General features: G+C 41.7%; 1 protein-coding gene across 1 annotated transcript in view; it reads right to left on the reverse strand.

Annotated features, from left to right (window-relative positions):
- The window catches only part of GUCY2C (guanylate cyclase 2C), a 70,677-nt gene that overhangs the window by 8,915 nt on the left and 43,597 nt on the right, over positions 1–18,165 (reverse strand). Inside the window, exons 16-22 of the mRNA XM_045781467.2 lie at positions 14,697–14,783; positions 13,463–13,595; positions 10,884–11,021; positions 10,032–10,120; positions 8,298–8,389; positions 5,140–5,298; positions 699–891 (exon numbers count right to left, since the gene is read on the reverse strand). Coding sequence (XP_045637423.2) covers positions 699–891; positions 5,140–5,298; positions 8,298–8,389; positions 10,032–10,120; positions 10,884–11,021; positions 13,463–13,595; positions 14,697–14,783 — 891 coding nt within the window. The remainder of the gene's footprint in view (positions 1–698; positions 892–5,139; positions 5,299–8,297; positions 8,390–10,031; positions 10,121–10,883; positions 11,022–13,462; positions 13,596–14,696; positions 14,784–18,165) is intronic.

The following is an 18,165-nucleotide window of genomic DNA, read 5'->3' on the forward strand; positions in this document are numbered from 1 at the left end:
ACCCACCGAGTTAGGTGTTATTATCATCCCATTTTACAGATAGGCAAACTGAAACTTGAGAAAGTTAAATGTATTTTATGAGGTCACACAGGTAGGGCCAGTTTGGATTTGAACGAATAGCTCTAATTCTAAGTTATTTGCTCCACAGGCTCTGCTGCTTTTCCAACGTGAAAATGTGGGAATTCAATTCCCTTTATTCTTCTGACTCAGACATTATAGGCCCAAAACTGGTCCGCACTCTAGTCAGATAGAGTGCTGAACTTACAGAATAGTCTCCCTCTTCTTCTTTAGTTTTCTTTGAATGATGCTGGCTATTTCAACAACAACGGATTCCTATTCTACTGGTTAGAACTCCAGTGTCTTCTCTGCTTCCTTTGCAATCAGTCTACACACTGTCCATTTTTTTTTCAAGATGCTTTGAGAGTATGCCATTTTCTCTCAATTTAGTACCCAAAATTCATTCCTGATGAACTTTATATTGTTTCTTTCACACTGCTTCTTAAAGTCACATGGGCATTTTGACTTCTGACCCTTGTTATTCTTCTACTTTGCTTCATTTTTAGCTCAGATTCAACCATGAATTCATTAAATCTTCAATTAGAGAGGACAAGATCTGAGTAATAATAGGAACCAACCAACTTTGGCTCTGCTCACCAGGGGTAGTACAATGATCCCAGCCTGTTAGGTGAAGTGGTTACCTTGTACACATCATGGTGGTCAAGAATGTGGTCAAAACTCTTGTAGATGTCATTGAGCATGTCCACCACTTCCATGGGGGTGCTGTATTTGCAGATGGTAGTGAAACCTACAATGTCACTGAAGTAGATTGTAACTTCCTCATACAATTCAGGCTCCACGATGCCTTTCTCCTTCAGAGACTTTACCACTAGCCTAGATGAGAAAGGGGAAAAAAGATGCCTTTGACCTCGGTAATTATTTTTCTTATCTCGCGTGAATCTTCCAGACAGTAGTAACGATCTACAAGGAATTCTAGAATTTGGGATTCCCACTGAATGGGGTGACCAGGAAGAAAAGACTGGTTGCACGTACTGACTGTAGGAATATATTGCATACATACACATATGATACATGCATTTGAACTCAGAGGAATATATGCGGGTTTAGCATTAACTTGGTACTTGGTTATTAACCCTAATACACATGTACTTATAACTCTAGCACCTATATAACCCTCATATGTATACACACTTGCCCACTTTTTGCCAATCTATTGATGGTCAGCTTCTTCTAGATATCGTTCTACATCCAGGAGCTGAAGAAAGTGTGTCATTAATGCAAGAGCTTGAATCACTACAGCTGTCAGACCTGACTTTTCTTATCAGAGCCAACAATTTTGCCTCCCAAGCATGTTTTACATGGTATTGTTTAATATTGCTATAAAGGAACAAGGCATTTAAAAATTAACTTTGATATATTCTGAGCAAATTTATTTGATATATTTTTGAACCAGAGTTGGGTCCTTTAAAAAGCAAAGTCAGTCACCATGTAAACAAGTTAAAATTATGGTAAAACTGCAGAAGTCAAATAAAAGCAACTTAGAATATCTTTGTTGCAGAGACAGAAGGAGTAGTCTATCCGACTTAGAATAAAGAGAGAACCACGAAGAAGGAATTTCACACCATACTTCCTGGATGCGCCAAGTTGCCTTGAAAATGGGTGGGGCCAACATGAGGCTCGCCGCTCCCTGTCTGGCCTTGAGATCCCTCTGTAAAGAATCCAAGTATGGAACCACCAGAATCAGAAAATGGCCGCTGGGAGGTGCCGTGGAGGTCACTGAGAACACTGAGGCTTCAAAAGAAAGTATGACTTTCACAAGGTCTCACAGCCACTAAGGGCAGAGCCAGTACTCAGCAACATCCCACCTTTCGGTCTTTTTATTGCCGGGCATCTCCTCCACAACCCGGGCCTTGGGTATTCAAGGAGACGAGGAAGATCTGGAGGTATGCTGATTGTATTGAGGGAGGAATGTCTGCCATTCTCCCAGAAAACAGTTCATTAACCACAAGGACCCGCAACACTCATTGTGAGAACCTCCAAAGCATCGAGGGAAGTCTTTTCAATTGGTGCAATGACAAAGCCTGGGACCTTTGAGAAACACCTCTTCGATGTGGCTGATTGGATTCTCGGAGGGACTTCTAGGGTTGTTGTTCTTGACCTGCCCAGTATAAGGGTGCAAATTTTTTGAAGGCTACATAAATGTAATGATAAAATTGGATATTTCACCATCTCATATGAGATGTACAAGCTCATATGAGCTTGGAAGCTAGTGCCTCATCTAGAGAGAGAAACTAATGTTGGCAGATAAATGAAGATCTGTGACTTAACATGGCGAGTTTTGGTAACAGGCTGTTGCTGACACAGACAGATTAGCGAACACAGTAGATGTCTCGGAAAGGTTTCCCACAGGGACGCCTATGTGGCTCAGTCGGTTAAGTGGCTGCTTTTGGCCCAGGTTAGGATCCCGGGGTTCTGGGATTGAGTCCCGCATCGGGCTCCCTGCTCAGTGGAGAGCTTGCTTCTCCCTCTGCCTGCTGCTCCCTCTGCTTGTACTCTCTCTCTGACAAATAAGTAAATAAGATCTTAAAAAAAAAAAAAAAGAAAGGCTTCGCACAAGAAGAAAAAACTTCTATTTTAAAGTTTCAAAACCCAAGGGGCACTGTTTAAATAAGTGTTTAAGTAATATCCGGTTCTTACATGCAGTCTTGGTTTATTCGTAATTTTGCCATAAATATTTCTTTTTGATTCTTGTAGTTATTGTTCGTGTATGTTTTAGTTTTCTTTTACGAATATAGATTTTTTTACATAAATTATCAAAGTGAGTTGCCCCGGAGGCATGGTGTATCGCAGCTACTGAAGAAGAGATTTGTGTGTTATAGAACCTTTGGCAATCCAGTAAAAACATCTACCCAAGGAGATAAAAAGTAGAGCATCGGGAATATAGTCACTATTGTTGTAATAACGTTGTATGGTGACAGATGGTAACTAAACTTACTGTGGTGAGCACTGAGCAATGTACAGAATCATCAAATCACTATGTTGTACACCTGAAAGGAATAGAACACTGTCAACTATACTCAAAACAAACAAAACATCTGCCATCTAGTGGTCGAAGTGGCACATGACCCCAACGGAGAGAGAAAAATCTGAGGTGGTGAGCCAGCTGTTTCAACTCGTTTGAGTAACATTATTGGTTAAAACCACTGAGGATGACACCCCGGGAAGGCAGCCAGATTATCTGGGGTTGTTTTCCTCACCACTCAGCATTAAAGGCCAGGCAAGGAATTACGCATCTTGAAACAACTAGCATTTATGAAACTCCGATAGAAATTGCCATCTCTGACGGGAATGTTAAGGGCTCCAGCCCGTTTCCAGGGTACCATTCCCGGGCTGTTCCTTGGCACTCTGAGGACATACGGATTCTGCAGTCGGCTCCCTTCGGGCACGGTTGACTGAACAGAGCAAGTGTGTCACTCCCACCTCTTCACTCAGGTTTGTCAAAGAGAAACTGCCTCTTTATTAAGAAGACAGCCCCCAAGGACTCGAGACCACTCCTCTAGTAATGAAGAGCTGATATTCCAAATGAAGCATGGGTTCAAAATAAGATAATAATTAGCACGAGTTACATATAAAAGTCATAGCTACCATGTATAACAACCATGGACACTGCAGGTTCTGTGCTGATTACCTTATATCCTGGGCATTATTCCAGGAAATTCGTAGGGCCAGCCCGTGAGGGAGATGAGAAACTGAGGCTTGGATCATGTAGGTAACTTGTCCAAGTTGGCGGTGGAACCATGGTTTGAAGTCAGGCCTAGCTAACCTCAGCTTCCGCGATTTCACCCAGGGCTAAGTCCTAGCTTAGCCATCATCTCCTAGAACGGTTTATTCTACTTTAACGACAGGAGAACGTGACTGCACCCTTTAGCCCAAGCCTGGTTTCTAGCTCTTCACGTTTTAATTGCTTGCTCCTCTTAACATTGCTTAGTTATATTCTGAGTACCAACACTCAGAAAACTTGAAACTGGGGATTTCAACCTTCCTTCCTTTCTCTTATGTCCGTAGCTGTGATACTGTTTCACAAAACAGAGGTAAGCCCAGAGAAGCGTCCGTGATGGGGCCTCTGATATGTGGCCCCCACCTCCTCCACTCACGACTGCTCCTACTTCTTGTAATTTGATTTCTACTTTGAGGTGGAAAGAAACAGGCATTTAGTGCCTGCAAGTGCCTTATAGCTCCTAGATTCCATCCAAAAACTGTAATTTCCATTTGAGGTTAAGGAGAGACTGAGAGTAACTTGCCAAAGGTCCCAGACTTAGTAAAAGTGACAAAGAGGTGTTAGAACCCTGGTCGTTCTAACTAACTCCACCACTTACGCTTCTTCTGGGACACCACACAGCCATTGAAAAGAGCCTTTTCCGGGGCGCCTGGGTGGCACAGCGGTTAAGCGTCTGCCTTTGGCTCAGGGCGTGATCCCAGCGTTATGGGATCGAGCCCCACATCAGGCTTCTCTGCTAGGATCCTGCTTCTTCCTCTCCCACTCCCCCTGCTTGTGTTCCCTCTCTCGCTGGCTGTCTCTATCTCTGTTGAATAAACAAATAAAATATTTAAAAAAATAGCCTTTTCCTTCTCTCTCTCTCTCCATATATATATTAAATATATATATATTTATTATAATTTTTAAAGAAGATTTTCTTTTCTTTATTTTTAAGATTTTATTTATTTGACAGAGAGAGGGAGAGAGAGAGAGGACAGCATGAGAGAGAGAGCACAAGAAGGGGGAGAAGCAGACTCCCCGCTGAGCAGGGAGCCCAGCACGCGGCTCAATCCCAAGACCCTGAGATCGAGACCATGACCTGAGCCGAAGTCAGACGCTTAAGCAACTGAGCCACCCAGGCGCCCCTCTTCTAGATATTTACAGTACAAACCAGACCAAGTCTTAGCGAAGTATTTTTTTTTTAACTCAATAGTCTGCTGAAGAATGTACAAAAGGGAAGAATCCTATATAGATACAAAGGAAAAAAAACAATACTAGACAAAAATGCTGATGCTTTCGGCTGGAAGAACAAGGCAGAGCTGTGGAATTGTGTGGAAATCATCCGGCAGGAGGACTTGCCTTACCTTGGGAGCAACATGAAATTAAGTCTGTCGGCTCTGTCCCTCTCTGCCTTGTACAGCTGGGTCCTCTCCTCCACCAGGTGTTCCAGATTCCGAGAATACAGCTGTAGACGTCGGATCAAGGTGTCCATATAACTTTCACTTTTTTGATCATGAAATAGGCTGTACGTGATAATAGATAAAGAGCATAAACATTCAGTAAAACAGTGGGCAAATACGATACGACAGTTGATTGAAGAAGAAAATAAAGATGGCCAACACACATTTAAAAAAGTTAACCTCAGGAGAAATTAAATAGAAATAGACGTAAGAGTTTTTTTAAAAAAGAAAACAGAATGTTAAAACAATGGTAATCAAGGCAGGTAAGGAGGAAAAACATACACTATGACCTTTCTGGAGGGGCAGCCTGGCAAAATGTGTCATGAACTTGAAAAGTACACACACTGATCAGTCTACCAGCACTACTACTTTTTTTTTTTTTAAGATTTTATTTATTTATTTGACAGGGAGAGAGACAACACACGCAGGGGGAGTGGGAGAGGAAGAAGCAGACTCCCAGTGGAGCAGGGAGCCCGATGCGGGGCTCGATCCCAGGACCTGAGATGCCCTGAGATGCCCTGAGATGAAGGCAGACGCTTAACGACTGAGTCACCCAGGCGCCCCAGCCACCAGCACTACTTCTAGGAATTATCCAAAGGAGGCAACATGAACATGCCGAAAAGTAACTCCGAAAGAAGCCACGGCATTCTTTATAGTACCAAACCTTCAAAAATAACCCAAATGTGTAACAAAACATAATTAAAATATTATGATACAATGGACTATTAATGTATCATTATATACAAATTAGAATAGTTAAATGTACAGAAATGGCAAAAATTATTTCTAATTTTTGAAAACCAGTGGTCATCTACTGACAAATTGATGTTTTTTCTTTCTTATTTTCTTATACCTATTTTCTGAAATTTTAATAACAATTTACAATAAAGGGAGAAACTTTTTCTTTTCTTTTTTTAAAGGCTCTAGCAGTGATCAATACAAGGATAAGAGAAGGATCAAGAAAAGCAAAGCTGAGGGGCGCCTGGGTGTTTCAGTCGGTTAAGTGTCTGCCTTTGGTTCAAGTCATGATCCGTGAGTCCTGGGATGGAGCCCAATGTCTGGTTCTCCCCCTTTCTCTGCCCCTCCCCGTGCTCCTCCTCTCTCTCAGTCTCTCTCTCAAATAATAAATAAAAATCTTGGGGGAAAAAAAAGCAAAGCTGAACCTTCCGTTATCTTCTTAGAACAGACAGCTGGGCTCCTAAAGCAAAAAACCTAACTCCAGCTGATTCATTAGGCCAAGGAGACTTCGACAAGATGCCAGCTTTTGCCAACGCTGGGACACAGGGAAGGCTTGGTGAAGAGCTTGGTCAGGGGGTACACTGAGTGCCCGCAGGGTTGTTCAGGATCAAGATAATGTTTATAACGTATATGGCGCCATTGACGGGGCTGAATAGACCCTACCGTTTATTATTACAACAACAGTTGTAAATTACCACTTCCCAGCTCAAGGAGAAGATGGCCTCCGTCATAATCCCCTGGGGTGGGAGGGATGTTTGTTAAAAATTCGAGACATTTCTGAGTCCTACCGCAGACTTAAATAACTGGAAATCACTAAGCTTGGGATAATGAAACAGTATTTTTTAACAAGTTCCCCAGGGGGTTCTTCCTTGAAGCCACTAGTATAGAATCTAGTTGGCTGAGGGAGCAGGTGTAAGGAACGAAGAAAGATTATCCTCCTTCGTGATGAATTGATTCAATTAAAACAGTTTTCTCAACCTTGACTGTGTATTTTAATCACTGGAGGAGCTATTAAAACTCCTGAAGCCAGCCTGCACCCCGGAGCAACGACATCGGACTCTCTGGGGCAGGACTCTGGCGCTGGTCTTTTAAACCCCGCCCCCAGGCGATCTCAATGTGCAGCCAAGTTTGAGAACCACCCTATTCAAGGCTAAGCCCTGGGGGCCCAGTTTATCCTCATGAGTTTGCATTTCATCTGTCACACATAGTCTCATCTGATCTTAGTAAGAGGTCTGTGAAGGAATGAAAAATGGGCAAGAATTACATCATTTATTATTTTCTGCTTCTTTCCCACAAATGACAGATTAGATGTACCAATCAATGACCACACTTTCATGATTTCACTCGACCTCATCTCAGCCTTGGGCTTTTAGACTCATTAAGTATCTGAATCTTTGACTTAATGACAACTATGGAAAATTAGAACTGGAAGGAATTACTGAAATCGTTCTATTCAAATCCAGTTTTACTAAAAAGAAAATTGACATCCAGTTAAGGTAAGCGTTTTGCCCAATGTCCCACAGCAAGCTATTACTAGATCCTAGTCCAGAAATTGGATCTCCTAACTCTTACTTCACGGTTCTTCTTCTCGCTCTGCACTGTATGTAACTGAAACATGGAAAATCTAGAATTCAACCTTACTGGGTAATTGTGTGCCCCCCCCTTTTTTTTACCCTGAATTATAATCTGATTGAGGGCACAAGTCTTAAGTACCAAAGGCCAAAGTTGCTGATTTTAAAATCTTAAGAAACTTCTTGATCTTAAGAATTATCCGGGGGCTTTGCAGACTCATAGGACTTATGCTAGACTTCTAAATCCTAATTACCTGCAGAAGGGTCAGGGAACTATATATATATTTAAAGATTTTATTTATTTATGAGAGAGAGCCTGAGCACATGAGTAGGGGGGAGAGGCAGAGGGAGAAGCAGACTCCCTTCTGAACACTGAGCCAGACCAGGGTCAGGGGACGGGGGGGTGCTTTATCCCAGGACCCCGGGATCATGATCTGAGCCAAAGGCAGATGCCTAACCGACTGAGCCACTCAGGTGCCCCAGGGAAGTATATTTTTAACAGACATATTTATGATCAATCAGAATTTATTTTTTAATCAGGCAAGTGTTGCCCTTGAGTATTTAACTTTTCAAGTGATTATCCCCTGAGAAAACAGTCTGTTGGTCTCCATCTCCTTGTAATTTTTTCGAGACAGGTGTTGTGGTCTGGGGTTTTTCATTAGAACGGGCATTCTATTCTGAGGTGCCACTGAATGTCAACTATCATTAGAAAAATCTGAAATTAGTGAGGAAAAGTAAACATTTCAACAATACCCAAATATCTTGGCCAGTGTGGACTCAATTTTCTTGAAATCTGGTCTCTTCTCCGGATCTTCCTCCCAGCAGTTTTTTACGAGTAGATAGACCTGAAGGAAGGAAGGGGTGGATTGGCTCAGGGGGCGGTATCCAAGCCCACTGTCTTCCCTCCATGGGAGTAGTTGAGGCATGGAATATTTTTAGAACAACTCAACTCCGACCATGAGGATGAACTTGCTGGGTCCCCCTCAGTCTGTCTCTGCTCTGCCCTCTGCACCACCTTGCCTCATCCTTCTAAAGGAATGAATGGAAGGAAGCATTTCTCCCCTGAGAGAACATGTGACAAAAACTATAGATCTTCTCTCGATGAGAACTACAAAATGTTTGTTGTCGCACTAGAGTGATCTAGTTCAGGGGTTAAACAGACACATGTCCTAAATTAATGAAAAATGTGATACCGATTTGGACAAGGCTGGATTGTTGGGAGAGACAAAATGCTTTACAGAAGTTCGCAAGGTTTCTGTCACAGAGGACAATAAATCGTTGGGGTTGGTGGGTATGAGGCAGTGACTCTAACTGGAGGCTCTTCCACAAAGGTTTCCAAAGGGCTTATCAGCAGAATCACCTGGGGAGGTTTCCAGTTTCTTATGCCCAGGCCCCACCCCAGGAGATTCCGACTTCCAGCAGTCCCTCCTTGTCTGAGTCAACCACGGTCCAGAATCAGATGACCCTCTTTCTGACCTATCGGCAGGGTCAACAGTAACCTAACAATACCTCACAGCCCCTGTGTCATCACTTAGCTTTCTCTCATCATGTGGGCATCTTATCATCTCACATCAACACAAGAAGGGTGAGTACAGTATAAATCGATATTTTGGAGAGAGAGAGAGACTGACCACAATCACATACCTTCTATTACAGTATATTGTTATAATTGTTCTATTATTATTGTTGTCAATCTCTTACTGTGCCTAATTTATAAATTAAACTTTACCATAGGTATGTATTTATAGGAAAAAACCTAGTATATACAGGGCTCAGTATTATCCGTGGTTTCAGGCATCCATTGGGGGTCCTGGAACGTATCGTGTACATTTCTCTATTGTTTCTAGGTGCTGACAGATTCATTTGTAAATCAGCAGGTAGCATTTACAAGCCTAATAAGTGTGTCACATGGACACCTTGATCTTTTAGCTCCTCAACACTGAGGATGGGATACGGGCTTCAGGAGCCAGCTCTTTCTTGAGTTGGGAGAGGTGAGAAAGGACGTGGGGAGTGTGGCAGGCCGATAATGGCACCCAAAGGGAATGTCTGAGTTCTGGCCTCTGGAGCCTGTGAGTGTTACCTTATTCGGAACAAGGGCTGTTGCAGGTGGGCTGAAGTAAAGGCCCAGGAGATGGGAACCCTTATTGTGCAGTATCTAGGTAGGCGCATGTAGTCACATGAATCCTTATCCAGCGGGGAGGTGGAGGGAGATTAGACCAAAGAGGAGACAAGATTGTAACCATGGAGGCAGACATAGGAGTGTTGTGGCCACATGCCAGGAATGTCAGTAGCTCCCAGAAGCTCCCAGAAGAAGCAAGGAATGGATTCTCCCTTAGAGCTTCTGGAGGAAGTATGACCTTGCTGACAACTTATTTCAGACCTCTGGCCTCCAGAACCATTAGGCAGTAAATTTCTGTTGTTTGGTCCACCAAGTTGCTGGTAATCTGTTAGAGCAGTCCAGAAACTCATGTAGGGAGATGCACTCACCTCCAGTTCTTTTTCCTCTGCTGTTTCTAGGAATAGGTCTGGGCGGAAGGGTTTTACTCCATTGGCATTCTCCACTCTGAAAATCTTCTCTGATGGGATGAGAATAATTCAAATGACAAGAAAGAACGCAGCATGAAAACATTCTAGCCACAGCCAGACTTTGAACTGGTTCACCCCGCCCTGGATGGGTGCCCAGTGAGAATGTTGCAGAACCCAGGCCAGCACCCAACAGGATGAATGAGCCACCAGGTGAAGGGGTCCGATACCCACTCCTACCCAGGAGGTTAGCTTAAGGTTCCTAAGCCTTTAAAACGTAACTCGGATACCACTACCTTTAGTAGGCTTCTTCTAAGACTCTAACACGCCCTCCCCGTATCCCTCAGACACCCACCCCCCAGAGAGTTGAGACCTGGGACATAATAATTGCTCAGCAAGCAAGGACTGGATGAGTGGAAGGAAGCATTTGCCCCCCGCTGAGAGGACCTGTGACAAAAACTGTAGATCTTCTATCAGTAGGAACTACAAAATGCATGTTGTCCCACTAGAGTGATCTAGTTCAGGTGTTAAACAGATACTCGTCTTTTATTAGGATCAGAAGGAAGGGGGGGCAGGGTAAGGAACGAGTCTCTAACTGACAATAATACTGCCGGTGACAACATCCTGTATGTTACGCTCTTCAGAGCATTCTAACATTCATACTGCCAACCCCTCCAAGACCCCTGTGCGGCGTGCGGGGTGGATATGTCATTACTTTTGCAGGTGAGGGGACTGAGCTGTGGTCACAAAGAGATGAGCGTCTTAGCCTAGAACGCGGGCTCCCAGAGAGCGCAGATGAATGAGTCTGACTCTTACCGTTCTGGTCCCGGCAGCTCAACGTGAAGAAGGTTTCTCTCCGCAGGATGATCTCCTGGGCGATGATCCCGTAGCTGTACACATCTCCTTTCTGGGAGATGCTGGCTTGGCGGAGGTGCTCCGGGGCTGTCCACAGGTCTGTGCGTTCAGCATTGAGATTGCGAAATCGAGGGAGATGAGTGGCCCATAGGTCTCCAACCCGCTTCTGTTCTTTAAGTCTCTATACCATGCTCCCTGAATCCAAGTGGCCCTGAATTTGTATGTCCCAACCTTTGGAGGAGTTTATGCTAATGCTGGTGATAGGGGGAGAACACTGACTATGAAAAAAAGCTGACTGTGAAATGCCAGGATTTGGGTGAAGTCACGTGGCAACGTCTTCCCTAAAACTTCTAGGATCCTAGTGCTGAAAACCCTCGAGCCTACCGAGAATAGCACCTGGTATATCAGGAAATATTTGTAGAATGAGTGCAGTAGAATATGAGGGGCTGAGGATTTAATAGCTTTTGGGACATATGGCATACATCTACGAAAGCCTTCATAAATAAAAAATATATGTTTATATATTTTTATTATAAAATATAAAATACATTTGTATACTTTATGTCACCTAAAAATATTATGTTTAATATATATGCACACATGTTTAAATGCATTTAAATAAAGAGCCTATCACTGATATTTTGCAGGTGGGACGTATTGGCAGCCTCTAAATCCGCTATTGCTCACAGATGTGTTTTCTTGGGTTCCCACGGTATCCTTTAAAAAATAATGCATACAATCTGGGCGCCTGGGTGGCTCAGTCCGTTAAGCATCTGCTTTCAGCTCAGGTCATGATCCCAGGGTCCTGGGATTGGGTCCCGCATTGGGCTCCTGCTCAGCAGGGAGTCTGCTTCTCCCTCTGTCCCCTCCACCCCTGCTCGTGCTCACGCTCTCTTGCAAAAATAAACAAATAAAATATTAAAAAATAATGCATACAGTTTGCTCACATTTTACTCTGTGCTTGCTGCTTGCTAACGCTTCCATGCAGTCACCCAAGTGCAGCGCCCCTGTGTTCCGTGTTTGCTTCCTACAGACACTTGGCTTTCGAGCCCTATCACACAACTTATTTAGTAACAATAAGGGCATACAATTAATTCTCCTCCATCCCATGTAAGTTTTCTAGGATCACCTAGCTCCTTCTAAACTTATTACGATTTCTGTCTTCGGCAGTTTCAATGAAAAAAATCTATAGATTCATGTTGGGAGGTCAGGGGCCTGCTGAGGCATGTTTTCCTCATTTGGTTTGCCATCCAAGCGTTCATTACCTTTTTGAATTTATGTCTTATTAATTTATATGACTTGTGATTCATATACGATTGATCCTAATGGTTTGGGATAGTAGGAAAGGTAAGATCTACGTATGCTAAAATTTTGGGTAATCAACAGCAAATAGATGGATAGGTATAACTGAGTGATGGTCAAGAGGAAAGCATTTGACCAGCAATTCATCTGATTTTGCGTCGCGGTGAGTCATCTAATGAAGGAGATTTGTTTCACCGCACAAGGAACCATGCTTGACACGTGGTAGATATTCATTAAGCACTTTTTGGATTGAGTCCAATGTCATCTTATGCTTGATGAGACTGAAGAAGTAGGAGCGGAATTGTAATTTTTCTTTCATTTATTTACTTTTTAAATGCATTTTATTTAAAGTAGTTTCCGCACCCAGTGTGGAGCCCAACGTGGGGCTTGAACTCCCAACCCTGAGATCAAGACCCGAGCTGAGACCAAGAGTTGGACACTTAACCAACTGAGCCAACCAGGAGCCCCATAATTATTATTTTATTAAGGGAAAACTAAAGGATTGTCAAGTAGAATTAGAAATAGAATTTAGGTTTTGGATCGAGGTGGTATTTTGAGGCATTATATATGAGTGCCAAAATTCTGAGGCTGTTTGACCCTGAGTTATAGTAAAAAATGGATAAATGTTCAATATGAAAAACAGTTCATTTCATTCATTCAAAACTTTATGCATTGCAAATCACTTTTCTTTGTGTTACTTGTTTTGACCCTTATCACAATCCAGAAAGGGATAGGTAAGACTGTATTTTACTAATAAGAGGGTTTTTTTTCCCTTATCATTATCATTTCTTATTATCACAGATAACTGAATGAGAGTTTAGAAATAGGTCTTCGGCCTTGAATTCTATCTTCTTGGGCAAATGTCTTGGGCTCTTGGAGCCTCAATTCTGTCTTGAAGGAAGAGGGTTAGACTAGATGATTTCTATGTCTCTTACGACTCTAACCTTGTCTATTTTTTCACCCAGTTCTGCTTCCGCAGCCAGTAAGCACTTCATGATTTCCTCGCTGATATCAAGAAACACACAGATGAAGGAAACCCACAGAGGAGGCTTGCTCAACTCAAGAAGCACTGGTTGAAAACTGACAAGGGTGAAGTGCTGGAGAATGAGCCAGCTGTTTCCTCTTGTGGCTTCAAGTCTTTATTTCCTGATCAGCATCACCACTCCCTGACCACCTTACATGGACTCGTGAGAATTTTTTTTAAGTGGGAAACCAGTAAAATGTCATTCATTACAAACCTTTTTTTGGAGGCAAAATGGAATTGCAGCCAAAATCAGTGATCTTCACCACCATTCTACTGTCCACCACGCAGTTGGTGGATTTCAGGCGGCCATGGACTTCGGTCTTACTGGAGTGCAGGTACGACATGCCCTGTAATTTTTCGGGTGACAGGGAAACAAAGATAGGACACTGTTCAGCTGCTTGATTATTTTAAAGAAAGGAATGACATTTCAGCAAGCAGATAGAATCACATTATCAGATTTTAAATGTAGTTCCATTAAATTTACTTTAAAAATATTGTTAATGCCCTCATATTTGCCTCAGCACTGTATCTGAAGAGGCAACTGTCTAAAGCCTGTAGTTAAATAGTTACATCTAATATGAAACAAAGTGCTGATCCGAATTTTTTTTTTTTAATTAAATGTTTCTGCTGACCACTTATTCGATCTGTGATCTTGGGTGTATCTCTGGTCCTTTACCTCAATTAAAAAAATATGAATACGACAGCCTTGCCTTTCTGAAAGAAGGGGCTAGGCTTGTTATTTCCCAAAATATCACTGGGCTCATTCTATTTTGAAAGAGAATGTTTCCTTCAGGTATGAAAGGGGAAGGCCCCCCCCAACCCTAGGTTTTTGGGTTGCTGTGTTTCCCTCTGGTGGCCAGAGGTGTCCTTGCAGAAAGTGGTTTCCAGCCCAGATCACAGGAGTGAAAAGTGGCAAACAGGGTGGAGATCCTATATTTAAAAACTGATTCTGATCCTAGATGACTTAAGACTATCAAACAGCTCAATCTTCGGACTTTTTTTCATTCTTGAATGAGGTCCTGGTCATTGGTGTCCACTTCCTTTTTCTTATCTGAGAACATACATGTTCAAATTCATTGTTGCCTGGTGCAAGAGGGTTGCCTGCCCTTAATAATTTCTCATAAAAAGTTGAAGATTGTTGTCTTGCCTGCAGCTTAATATGATTTAGCTTTCCAGCGAGTTTATGAAAATGTGTGCCCCAAACTCAGAGTAGGAAAAATATAATAATAAAAAGAATAGCTTGTCATCGAACATTTACTTGTACCAAGCATCGTATGAAGCACATGCATTCTTTACGAAATCCTCACAACAGCCCTCTGACATGCGTACTATTTTTACTATCATTTTACAGATGAAGAAACCAATGCTCAGAGAGGCTGAAAGCCTGCTAGGTCTGTTTTCCTACGTCTCGTTTGCATAAATGCCTTTTGTGTTTATAGGTCTCTTACCTTAGCAATATCATACAAGACCGAGATCTTAAACTCCCAGTCCATGAAGGTACCATCAGGGTAGGAGATGGTGTCATTTAAAACTTCCTGAACGGCAGAAAAAGAAAAGGGAGAAGTTGTTGTGAGGAGGGATACTGTGGAGAGATGCTTACAGGCTAATAATAATCTTCTAATCACGGGGCCTGGGGCTCAGAAACCAACTGAAACTCCGTCATCCTGGTTTTCCTGAATATGTATTTCTTTTCTTTCCTATGAAACATTGGGTGGCTCTCACCGCAATGGAATGAGCAGGAGACACCCCTAGCATCCCAAATCCTGGTTCTTCCACCCGCCAGGGGTAAAGGAATGAGCAGACACCTGCCGGGAGCATGGGCTGTCAGCCCGATTCACAGGTGGGCTGTGGGCTCTAGCTCACTGAAATTCCTCTAGTGTGTTTCAACCGGGAATCGCTATTCAGGAATCCCTTCCTTAGGCTTATGTTAGATGATCGGTTGCATCCATTAGCTTACAGCCCTACGTTTTCTTTACATTTACCAAGTCCTCTGTCAATAAGAGACAGTTCTTATAATTCGTATGAATTGTAGAATTTTGAACTCACCATTTTAATATGATGATGGTTCGATCAAGATACAGGGTTTTAGCGGAGCTAATAACTGTTCCTCATAGTAATACTCAAACAACCAACAATAGCCCGGTCTGACCTTTAGTTTTAAGGGCTCAGCACCAGTAATTTCCAAAGAAGGGTCCAAAGTCATTAATCATTTCAGATAAGGCTGCCTTGGCCGTGGGTACCAGGCCAGGTTAAGGGAAGGAAATTATGAGCAGACAGACTCTAAAGTAATTCTTTCCCTTAGCACCTGACATAGTTTATATATTTTCATTTATGATCTCTTCTCCCTATGAAAATGTAAACTCTGTGATAATTTTTGTTCTGTATCTGCAATATCTAGAACAATGTCTGGCATGTATGGACGACTTCTAAGTATTTGTTGCATAAATGAATCAACTGTTCCTAATAAGATTAGTCAACGTTGTTGTATATTTATAAGATGGGAAGTCTGTTGTTTTAATCTAGGGAGAGACTTGTTCATTTGTTTCCTTACAAAAGTAGGTTCCGACGGGATTTGCCATGGATTGAAGCCTAAAGGGATTAGGTCAGGGAGCGGACTATAAAGTTTGCATTGGCACAGTCTTTGCTTTGAGACTCAAGACACAAAGGACGGGTTTCCTATAGAAGGGCCTTCTGTCTGCTCCCAACAGGAGTAAACAATGCCAGAAGGGGGCCCAGGACCACTCAGATAATAGAGGTTTCCTACTTTAGGGCAGAGAGCCAAAAATACTACCTAAATGTTGACTGGGCATTTTAGGGATGAAAAGGCCATGTGAAACCCTTTGACTAGGCCCTGTTAATTGGTATTCTAAAATTTCATCTCATGGAAATCAAATGAATTGGATTTGGTCTAGCCCTCCTATCAACAACATTTCTATAGGTGGTCCCTGACAATGGTTTGACTTACTTTTTTTTTTTTTTTTTTTTACTTTATGATGGTGTGAAAGTGATATGTATTCAGTAGAGACCATACTTCGAATTTTGAATCTGGACCTTTTCCCCGGGCTGGCGATTCATGATGCTGGGCAGGGAGCCTCAGCTCCCTGCCAGCCACTTGATCACAGAGTAAATAACCAATAGACTTACAACCGCTCTCTGCTCATACAGCCATCCTGTTTTTCATTTTCAGTACTGTGTTCACTGCATTACATGAGATGTTCCACCCTTTATTATAAATAGGCTTTGTGTTAGATTTTGCCCAACTGTAGGTTAACGTAACTGTTCTGAACACGTTTAAGGTTGGCCAGGCTAAGCTACACTGTTTGGTAGTTTAGATATAGTAAATGCATTTTTGACTGAAGATATTTTCAACTTACGATGGCTTTATGGGGATGTGTAACCCATTGTAAATCAAGGAAGCTCTGTAATTTTGAAAGACCTGAAATTGTTGTTGTTAGGAATGTGTGTTTACCTTACATCAGCATCAATTTAAATAATACTTTTCAGCACCAATTAAAATGATCATATGATTTTTCTATGACCTTTTGATACGATGTATTAATTATAGTAATATTTTTTCCTTTCCTAGACTTAACCATATCTGATTATATTATGCTTTTTATATACAACTGGCTTAGACTTACTAGTATTTTATTTATAATTTTTCCATCTAATTCCATAAATGTGGTTAATCTTAATCATATTTTACTATCAACATTATGCTAGCCTTGTTCAATGTCAAATGAATTTAGAAGACGTTCATTTTTCATTTAACACTAGGATAGTATTTATGTGGACAATGAGAATTACTTTTTCAAGTTTTAAAGAGATAAGCTGAATCTGGTATTCTCTATAATGGAAATTATAATTTCTTTTATTATTATTGTCCTACTTAAGCTTTTAGCTTTTGAGTCAAATTTTCATGTTTATATTGTTTCTGAAATTGATTTTTCCTCTTTTAAGATTTCACACTTTAATAGCCACGAGGTATTCTTTCATAACTGAAAATATCTTTTTCATAGCTTTATTTTTTATTCCCATTTTTGGTATTTTTGTTTTAAGAATTTTAATTAGATATATGAGAGGCTTTTATGTTTTTTTCCTTCCAAGTTTTTATTGAAATTCCAGTTAGTCGACATGCAGTGTCATGTTAGTTCCAGGCGTAGAATTTACTGATTCAACATCGCACAACACTCGGTGTTCATCAAAACAGATGCCCTCCTTAATCCCCATCACCCACTTAACCCATCCCCTACCCACCTCCCATCCGGTCACCATCAGTTGGTTCTCTACAGTTCAGTCTGTTTCTCGGTTTTCCTCTTTTTTTTTTTTTGACCCCCTATGCATCTGTTTTGTTTCTTAAATTCCACATATGAGTGAAATCATATGGTAATTTGTCTTTCTCTAATTTACTTCACTTAGTCTAATACTCTCTAGCTCCATCCATGTTGTTGCAGATGGCAAGATTTCGTTCTTTTTTATGGCTCAGTAATATTCCATGGTATATATATATCACCTCTTCTTTATCTATTCATCTGTCAATGGACGTTTGGGCTATTTCCACAATTTAGCTAGTGTTGATAATGCTGCTATAAACATCAGGGCGTGTGTGTCCCTTTAAATTAGTATTTTTGTATCTTTTGGGTAAATACCTAGTATTACAATTGATGGATCATAGGGTAGTTCTATTTTTAGCTTTTTGAGGAACCTTCATACTGTTTTCCAGAGTGGCTGCACCAGGTTGGATTCCCACCAGCAGTGTAAGAGTTTCCCGTCTCTCCACATCCTTGCCAACACCTGTTGTTTCTTGGGTTGTTAATTTTAGCCATTCTGACTGGTGTCAGGTGGTATCTCATTGTGGTTTTGATTTGCATTTCCCTGATGATGAGTGATGTTGAGCATCTTTTCATGTGTCTGTTG

The sequence above is a fragment of the Ursus americanus genome, chromosome 25 (assembly GCF_024610735.1).
Source record: "Ursus americanus isolate L20-20 chromosome 25, mUrsAme1.1.p, whole genome shotgun sequence".
NCBI classification, from domain to species: domain Eukaryota; kingdom Metazoa; phylum Chordata; class Mammalia; order Carnivora; family Ursidae; genus Ursus; species Ursus americanus.